Source organism: Vigna umbellata, chromosome 5 (genome assembly GCF_029865625.1).
Source record: "Vigna umbellata cultivar VRB3 chromosome 5, Vumbellata_1.0, whole genome shotgun sequence".
Classification (NCBI taxonomy): domain Eukaryota; kingdom Viridiplantae; phylum Streptophyta; class Magnoliopsida; order Fabales; family Fabaceae; genus Vigna; species Vigna umbellata.
This window is the reverse complement of record NC_142169.1, coordinates 70519956-70530330: the sequence shown is the minus strand read 5'-3', so window position 1 is coordinate 70530330 and position 10375 is coordinate 70519956. Positions and strand designations below refer to the sequence as shown.

The 10375-nt window shown below is 32.4% G+C and overlaps 2 protein-coding genes across 2 annotated transcripts; both read right to left on the bottom strand.

The window, feature by feature from the left end:
- Positions 1 to 2084: 2084 nt before the first annotated feature.
- On the bottom strand, positions 2085 to 3382 carry LOC124841190 (fatty acid elongase 3-like). Its single transcript, XM_047317411.2, has one exon. It carries the CDS (start codon positions 3190 to 3192, stop codon positions 2374 to 2376), a length of 819 nt encoding a protein of 272 aa, XP_047173367.1. The 5' UTR covers positions 3193 to 3382; the 3' UTR covers positions 2085 to 2373.
- A 115-nt stretch (positions 3383 to 3497) lies between these two features.
- Positions 3498 to 8110, bottom strand: LOC124841166 (plant/protein, putative (DUF3411)). Its single transcript, XM_047317385.2, has 8 exons — positions 7544 to 8110; positions 5710 to 5874; positions 5510 to 5602; positions 5314 to 5429; positions 4853 to 4951; positions 4456 to 4761; positions 4160 to 4324; positions 3498 to 4031 (listed from the first exon to the last, which is right to left on the bottom strand). The coding sequence occupies exons 1-8, from the start codon at positions 7871 to 7873 to the stop codon at positions 3746 to 3748; spliced, it is 1560 nt and encodes a 519-aa protein (XP_047173341.1). The 5' UTR covers positions 7874 to 8110; the 3' UTR covers positions 3498 to 3745.
- Positions 8111 to 10375: the final 2265 nt, after the last annotated feature.

The window sequence follows — 10375 nt, the reverse complement described above, 5'->3', positions numbered from 1 at the left end:
TTCACTTGACAAATATAACAAAAAAAAAACATTAAAGACACATTTCATACATTGATTGAGTTTAAGAATACTCATTACAGGAGTCTATCCAAACAATGATTAAACTAGTCTACCAACAACATACACTGATTAAACTAGTTTATTAATACACATTAGACGAGTATGTTCATTCACTAATTAGATGAATCTTATAATATACATTAAACGAGTATGTCCTTATAGTAATTAAATGAATTTAACAATACACATTAGAAGAGTCTATTCATACACTAATTAGATAAGAATTTCGTGCATAAAACATAAAATAAGTAATTACATACATTAGTTAGATAAATGTATAAGAATATACATTAAGTGAGTATATTTATACACTAATTAAATAAGGTTTGCAACACACATTTGTCTATACACTAATTAATACACATTAGATAACTCTATTTATTATCTTATTAGACATATCTTGCAATACATATTAGACGAGTTTGTCATACACATTAGATGAGTATAACAATACCCATTAAATGAGTGTATCTATATACTTGTTATACGAATCTAGCATTAGATATTACACAAACATATCGATACACTAATTATATGAGTCTAATATATCCATATATTGATTTGTATTTATAATAAATATACTCAACTTTTTTTTTCATAGTCTATCCTTTATATTTTTTATAGTTTACTCTATATATTTTCACATCTTATATCCTTTGTAATTTTACAAAATTTACTTTTTACACTTTTACATATACATTGACTTTCTAAACTTATTAATAATTTGTAATATTGATTTTATTTAAAATTTAATTATAAACTTAAGAATGTTATTATTTTTTCTCAACTTCTAAATATAATTTAGTATTTCTTAACTTCTAAATATATTTTAAAATAATATATATTTAAATATCTTTTAATATAATATATATTTAAATATCTTTTAATATAATATATTTATTAACATAAAAAACACATACAAACAAACACACAAACTTAAAACTTATTTTTCTTAAAAAATATGTAACATTATTAACTTCCACAGGTGAAAACACGTGTTTCTTTTTTTCTTGCAGACAATTAATTTAATTACAAAATAATTGAATTGAAATTTATTTAACTGGGACATAATTTTAATTTTAGTCTTACTTAACCTAATTTTTAGGTCAATATTTTAAAATTAATTTATTTCACTAAACTTGTTAAAACATAGTGATGAGAAATGTTAAACTAAGACAAAAAAAAAATAGACTATGAAATAATCAAAGTTGACAATGTAGAATAAACTATGCAGGCCGTCTTCTATTGTGAGGGATTAAACATTTTATTATAATATAATATATCAACAAATAATACATAATTAGTTTTACTTAAATTTGAGATTAAGAAAATTATAACTCAAACTTTATGTGAATCTATAAAAAACTTGGTCTACGGTCAAAGGTTGCATATTTTTTCTTCTAATTTTAAAGCTAATGGAAGATTAAAGAGAACGGCTGTTGAAGCTTGAATCACAAAATAAAATAGCAAAATAATACATTTATCCAAAAACATCATATAAACATGATAAAACAACCAACATCAACATAATACACTAGCTTAAATCGGTGAACACTGATACGTTGAAAACATAGGCATTGATTCCATTTTTAATGTATGAAGTTTAAGGATGTTGTATCCGATTTCAGTCTTTTCATTTTTTTTTAAGTAAATATTTTAGGTTTCAAATTTGAAGAAAAAGCCATTTTAAACTTCCGACACTGTTTTTTTTAACTGTCAATATTATATATACAGTAAATTTAACAGATTAACATTGAATTTATTGTAATTTAAAAGACTAAAATATTATTCAAAACCAAATTCACTGCAACTTTCAAATTTTAAAATTCAAATAATCTAATAACACAATTTAAGTGAAGAAACAAAAAGATGACAGCATGCATCAAAAAGTCAAATTTTCAAAGCACAATTTCTCAAGAACAGAGTTTCAAGATGGAGTCCAACCACCATAGACAGAAACACTGAATAAAGACGCAAGTTTTAAAGATTTGTGTTGAAACAGAAAATTTTTCCCATTCCAGAGATAGCCTCTTGAAGTAGTAGTTTTTTTATCAAGATTTATCACAAAAGTGGCGGCCAAAACGTACCAGGAAAACGTTCATTTGGGTGTTGGAAGCAGGGAGGAGAATGAAACATACAACAACTGGTATGAGGGTTTAAACTGTAATTGTAACACTAATACATGATCAATCTAGACAATAAAAAAGCTTCATGGGTTGAATTGTAAGGCAAGAGAAAGAAAACGAAACAAGTAGCAGTGTCATTGAAATGCAACAAATAAATAATTAAATTGCGTCTTACTGGAGAGAATGATCAGGAGTCCTTGTGAAGAATGCGTTTGTCGGCGGTGTTCCTCCTGTTAGCATAACTCTTGAGATGAAAATTAAGAAAAAGGGCCAAAAGAGAGGCGTTGAAGAGGGCATTGAAGCACCAGCCCCAAATTCCGGAGCATCCGGAGGTGAAGTGGTAGTGGAGCATTAGGGCAGAAATTGCGAAGCTGAAGATGAACTGGAGGATCTGGAAGTCGGTGACGGCGCGCTTCCAGGAGGGGCGGAAGGAGAGGGCGGTGAGGAAGTAGTACGCGTACATGACGACGTGGACGGAGGCGTTGGTGAGGAGGGCGATGGGAAAGAGGGACTGGGAGGTTTGGAGCCAGAGATAGGACATGAGAACGACGGTGGAGTGGTGGTAAACGTGGAGGAAGGAGAGGCGTCGGGTTGAGCGGGAGAGGATGATGAAGAGGGTGTCAAGGAATTCGAGGAACTTTGAGAGGTAGAAGACGTAGGCCCAGAAGAAGAGGGGCCCGGAGGGGGGTGTGGCGGGTGGGAAGCAGATGGCCCAGCGGAGGTGTGGGGTGTGGGTGAGGAGGGTGAGGGCGCAGCCCAGGACCATGAAGAGGGAGAGGAGGAAGAGGGTGAGGTTGTGGAGGGCGGTGATGGGCTTCAGGAGGCGGGGAGGAATGGGTGGGAGAGGGATCAGGTAGGTGAGGAGGAGAGTCAGTGAGAGGTATGTTATGATCGAGAGAGATAGGAAGAGTGGGGAGGAGAAGGGTGTGTGAGGAGGGTTCCATGTGAAGTTCAGGATTGTTGGCTGGTACACCACCCACCACTCCACCACTGACATCAAACCCATTCTCGATATTACTCAACTCTTTTTTACCCTTTCCCTTCCCTTTCATATAACTCCTTTAATTCAACGTTACCGCCCTGCACCATCACTTCACGCACTTCCTTCCCCATTTCTGCTTTTCTCTTATTTCATATAATTCCATTTTTTACTACTATTTTATATGATTTTATTACATTTTTTTTTTCATGAAATCCAAGATTGGCAAGATTCTTCGAAGTTCAGAACTTACGTTCGTGATACCAGACGGTCTATAAAACTCGAATTCATTGAGATAGGATCAATGACTAGAGACGAGAACAAGCAAGAGGTGAAAGAAAATACTTGCTCTACTTTATTCAATCGATTCGAAATATATAGTACAGAATCAGATAGCAATGCGCAAACGATGAATATAAGAATTCCTACAAAATTTAGAAACAAAACCCTCCTGAAATCTCAGTTAATGTGATAAAAAAATGTTGGTCCACTAATTAACCCCCAACTTAGTATGGAGCAGCCAGTGAACCGCCCAAGGATACTCCAGAAGTAGCAAAGAGCAAAATTGGACAGCGTCACATCACGCAGAACCCGCCGCAACCTTCTTCCTAACAATCCTTTTCCGCCGAGCTTTAGGAGCTGAGGATTCTGCACCTGTCCCGTCTGCACTCCTTTGTTTGATGCCCAGGAGGCCAAGCCCAGAAACAACCGCATTCTTTGATATAAACCATTTTGAGGATGGCGTTTCTACATTCTCAGACGTCCTGTTGTACACTTTCAAGAGGTCATCCGACTGAGCCAGTGGATCTGCCTCAACTCCAAGCCATACACGCTTAGAAGTCTCTCCTAATTGAACGTTCAAGAACCTGCATAAAATTCGGAATAAGTTTTCAAAAAAACAGATCTTAAAAATAATTTCTTCCTCTACCATGTAACTTAAAATGGTAAAATGGATTCAAGGTGAACAACTTATTCGATAGAGAAAAAACCACACCTGAATGTTGTGCTGAAGAACAGGGCAACTCCAATAACATCAAAATGGGTCATCATTGCTCTATCAAACCCACATAACAGTTGATATCTAAGGTTAGCATAAATTCCGAGAAAAGCACCGTAACCAAGCGCATTACTGCTCACACTCGGGACTGTAACAGATAATCTGCAGGCGCAACACATGCAAGGATTAAAATTAGTATTTAGCACTCGTGATTTAATCAATCGTGGGATTAATGAAAAAATTATATGAATTGAATACTATAAAAAATAAGGTTGAGTTTTAACCCTGCACACCTTCCCTCCTTTTTACTGGCCAAAGTGTTTGACAAAGCACCTTGTACTGCACCAGCACTCAAACCAACCATGCACAACTCAGCAGCCTTGAACAAAAAGCATTGGATTCTCTTTTGCAAATCAAATTCCCTAAGTGGATAGCTCTTCTCAAATATGTTGTTTGGAAGCTTCTGCAATGTATTTTGTAAATCAAACCGAAATGTGTTCCCATATGATCGACAAGGAGCAAGGGACCAAACAACTAGTGCATTGCATGCTGCCGCTGTCAGCACGTTCACAAGTGCAAGATCCCACTCCTGCTTTATCCTAGATTCAAATTGAAGTTAAAAATTATTACTTTAATTCATCATTAAGAATACCAGACAAACTTCCAAACGGTTTTAAATGTATAACACACCTATCTTTCCGATTTTTTAACTCCCACCACAATGAGCAACCCACTGTAGCTACCTCCTCCAATACAAACCTATACAAGAATGCAGGATCTGCGAGCAACCTGCACGATAAAAGATGAATATACGAGATAGTGGTTTATACAAAGATTCACTCCAAAATGAAAGCTCAAAGTTCAATAGATCTGATGGGAATGAAGGGGGAAGGGGAAAAAATCTATCTTAGTTCTAGGTTCAAAAGTATTCTTCCAACTCACAAACTCATTCTCTATAATAAAATAACAATTGAGGCCAACATTACTGCAAATTAAACTCTTGCTGATTACCTGGATTAAAATAGAATCAGTAAAGATAAAGTCAAATTAAATCCTAATGATTTCAGGAGAAAAAAATTGGGGTTAAATGTGAGGCATTAGATCCCAAATGTTGTTATATTAGAATAAAATATTTCAAGACAACCAATTACCTGCCAATGAAAGACCTTGATAGTGTTTGAGGCAGTGTTCGGGAAATAAACCTACTGGTGGTTGGCCTTGCATTGATTGCGAGAAATTTTACCATTTGAGCTGAACTAACCAACCCCTAAACAACAAACTTCATTCAGTATGCAGCCCTATGCGTAATGGACTAAACAAGTAAAATTAAACTGAAAATTATGGTACCATTTCATAAGCTTGCCGAAGCCCTGCAGGCAAATCCATCATAGTCCTTTGCCACTCATTTAACACAGCGTCCACAAACTTTCGGTCAAATAGCTACAACAAAGACAGACTGAGTTTCATTCTAGAGGAAACATCAAATGAAGTTGTATACTTCATAAAGGGGGAAAAACTCATTACATAGAATGAACAGTATTTCTAACCTCTTCAAAAAGTATTCGTCTCCTAAACAAGCCACCCTCATCTCCCTCATCACCTTCATCAAAGTCATCAAAGTAATCATCATCATCACCATCATCATCGCCTCCATCACCACCACCATGATTGATTTTCTTTCCAATATCTCCACCACCTCCCCCAGTGGCTAGCTGCAAACAAAAGGCCAAAAATGAATTTCCAAATACTAACAATAAATTTCAGCTAAATGGACTACACAATACCATTGGACTCGGTTTATTTAAAATTTTTGGGAGTATTCTGAACTTCAAGATATTAAGCTTGTTAATGAAAACATTAAAAAAACACTCATGTAATCCAAGTCGCCATCCACCAAGTACATACATAGGCCATGTACGAAATACTGAAAAACAGAGTTTAAACCAAACAGTAATATTAGACTAAATATGATCATTTTTACGCATTCATAATCAACAACATTAAAAGGATCCAGCATAGCATCACCTACTGACCAGTCTGGTCTCGTATAGACTCCCATTACAAGTTAATAAAGTCAGGAGATAACATAGAAGGAAGAACGGAGACGTTTCCTCTCTATATAACTTCTGGCCAGAACATTATGCACCTGAAATTAAAATATTAATTGGAGATGCATAGGGAGGGGCTTAGAGCGAAAGATGGATGTTCAAAAAATAGCTAAGAATCAAGAAACAAGACTAATGTTGATGCGGTTTTATAACATACATAATTGTGGAATCGTGCATTTTGTTTTCTCTTTAAAGGCTTCTAAAAGCCTAATCCCATAAAACCCAAGCCCCTAGTCCTAAATAATGAAAACACACCCTACCTACGTCTTCTCAACTTCACACAAACCTTCCCCATACTCTGTTGCACAAACCACCCAATCAGAGCTTCCCTCCACTACATCAGAGTTCTTCTCTCCCATGCGCAACATTGCCTCCTTCTTGTTTCTTTCTGCCTTGGTTTGTGCAGTTTTCTCTCCCTATTTGTGTGAGATACAGCTCTGTTTAGATGCTAAGTGGTTCTGGAGTTGCAACCTGCCTGATGTTTTGTATCAAGTGGTTCTGGAGTAGGCACTAAAAACTAATGCAGTATTATAAGTTGTTTTGTATAATTGTTTGTAATTTAAGAATTCTATATGGGGAATCAACTTAGTTATTGACTCTCTTTATGCTTATAAATCTATAATTATGAATTTAAGCTTATTAAGTATTAGATGCGTGTTACAATGGTTACTTTTACTATCTTAGATGCATGTATAAGAATTTATATAGAAATGTATAAATATTCATTTTGCAAATACTGTCCACGACCACGATTTTGTTCAAGTATTTACAACCGCAAGCATTTTGTCTATGCTTTCCCACACTATCAATAAACACAATGAAGCCGCATCCACGACTGATTTAAAACCCTGGTAACCAGTAATCCTTTATGGCAACAATGTTATTATCGCATAAAAGTTTAATCCAATCTCAGTTTAGACTTAAGGACTGGTACACAACACCTTCAGTCTTCTCAATTAACACGCTAGCATCTAACTAAGTTCTTCAGCCACACTTGCCACTAGTAGCTACGGAAATGATAAACACTGTTAGACAAGTAACAAAAAATAAAAATAAACTAATGATACTTTCTCGTATACTGAAAACCCTGAAACAAGCACTGGACACCTTATTTCTCATGCGGATATTTCAATCTGATAAACATAACAAATAAAAGAAGTATAAGTGCCGCTAACTGTTCGGTAAACACGGAAAAGCCATAACTAGAGTATACAAACGACAAATTTTGGAAGAAAACCCTAATTTAGTTACTAAAAATAGAGAGAGGAGTTACCTCAGGGCTAGAAAAGGTTTCCTTTTGCGATAAATCGAGTTTTGATTTCTCCAAGGTGACGGCGCCGAACGCGCCGTACTGGCCGCCCTTCATAGAGGCAGGCTCGGAAGCGACGGGCGCGTTAAAGCAACGCTCCAAGTGATTGGTGGAGTCGGTTTCGACGTGGGCGGTAATTTTGAGGCCGGAGATATTCCTGAGGTCGGAGGATGAAGAGGATCGGCAAAGTGAAGGCCGGCGTGTGTGGTAGAGCGTGGGAAGCATGGGAATAGGGTTAGGGGAGCATTTAGCCCCGACATGGTTAATCTTGAATTGAGAGAGTGCCGGAAGCATGTTTGAAAAGAGAGCGATGGAAGAAACACCTAACAGTGAGGAACAACAACTTCTACAAACAAATTGTTCTTCTCATGCTTTGATTGAAGCGATTGAAGAAGAAGACGAAGATGAAGCGATTGAAGAAATGAAGGAAGAAGAGAAGAGAAACGAACAACCCAATCCGAAATCGAATTCTTATTTGTAAAAACCCACTGAGTTCACTCGCTTTCACTCGGCCGCCTTCACCTTCCTCTAATCATTCTCCACAACCACAAATTTCTAACACATCCAATTTTCTCACCCTTCAAATCCCTTCTGTTAAAACATTAACTCCAATTTTAAAACTATTTTTTTAATGTCTTCTTACAACCCTTTTTTTTTATTATTTTAACAATTATGTGATTACTTTAAGACGTATTGGAAATATGCAATACTTTTTTTTTCATTTCTACCAATCTAATTCCAAACTGTTTTATTAGGGGTAATTTTTTTAAGTTTTCAATCTGATTTTATTTTTCAAATTGAAATTGCAATAAAAATGTTTTATTGTCTCCGGAAATTTTTAGGACTTATTAACTATACCGTTTAAGAAAGTTAAAAAGAAAAATTTATTGAACATGTTTTAAAAATGTATTTAAAAGTTGTAAGAAAATACATTCCCTATCCGCATAATAAAAAATATCACTTTTAATTCTTTGGTCGGCATATTTTAGAATATGATTAACATTTACTAAATTTTGATTAAAAAAAGTTCAAAAAAAAATGTTAACAGTAATATATATATATATATATATATTAAAAAATATCATATATTTAAATAACTTTTTTTAACTAAACATTTTTATATGCTAAATTCATTGTTTTAAATTCAATTATTTTTATCAAATATTTATGTGTATATGTACATACAAACTTTTTTAATTTCTGAATATATATATATATATATATAAACTTATTTTTAACTTATTAAAAAATTAAAGCTCGACTTACTTTGCTTTATAAAAATATGTTTATATAATCATATAAAAAATATTTTTTTTAAATTAAAAATGTATCTTGATTTAATATATGTTTACAATCATCAAATATTTTAAAAGAAAAAAAAAGTTATATATATAGTATATGATAACATCTAGTCTCTATTGTTAAAATTCAAACAATGTTTTGTATTTTATTTTTAATTTATAAAAATTATAAATATTTGTATTTTTATATATTTGTATAAAGAAGTAAACTATTTAATAACTTTTTTATATCATCCTTTGATAAAAGTTGAAAATATTTACCTTTAATAAATGAAAACTTATTACTTATTTAATTATATAAGTAAACCAACAACTAGTTTATATCTAAGAATAATTATCACAATTTTCAATACTAGTTTTACTTAATTAGGTAACTTTTTAAAATGTATTATTTTAATATTTGTTAATGTCGATATAATAGATAGACGTATAAAGTCTTTGTATTTTTTCTAGTAATAATTATGTTGAATGCAACAATTTTTTTTAAATTAATTAATATTTTCAAAATCAATGTAATCATTTTAACAAAACTAATTAACATATTTTAAAAGTAAGTATAATTAGTGCACTTGCATTGTATTGTAAGTATAAATGTTTTATGTATCCCAATAATTCCACATCATTATGCTTAGTCAATTTAATCTTTTTTTTTTCTTTATTTAAGACATATTTTAAATATAAAATTATGATAATGGTTTTAAGTTTTAAGACAATATTTCAAATATTATGATTTATTTAAATTATTTAAACGAATTTTAAAAAAATGTTGTAAGTAATAGTTCTGGATATGACTGTGTAAATATGAAAGGAATATCCAACTCCTAGAATGTTGATCAATAGAAGATATTTACTAATTATCTTCTTTGATGAGATCTATTTAATTTATATTTTAAAAATGTATTTTTTTTTTGTACAAAGTTGAAATTTTCTCCTTCTAACAAATCCACCCGTGTTAATTGTTCCTCCTATGTAATTAATAACTTGTTGAGATGAGTTTTTGTAATGTTACTCTAATTTTAGGGTTGCTTAAAAATTGTACACTCATGTTGTTTATACTAGGAGAATAAGTCAACTTCATATATCAAAATAACATCTTCTAATAAAAAAATCTTAAATAATAAATTTATCAATATTTTTTCTTATTTAATATTTAAGTATATTGTTTTTAAACTTAAATTTATACTTAAATTTCTAATCATAACAACAACGTGAGACATCTTAAATAAATCAATATAATCTTAAATGCAATTAAAGATAGGATTGTATCTGTTTAAAATAACATAAATATTAATTTTATTATTTATTCTTTATTCTTCACCTTTTAATATTTAACAAATAAAAATAAATCCACATATTTAATTATTTACTTGATGATATTAATCCAGTTAACACATTCTTTTACTTAAATTATTTATTTGTCTTTTTTTTTACTTTATCCCTATCCCTCAGTCTATTAATGAACCAGAAGTAATTAAGTTAACTTCTAAAAGTTTTT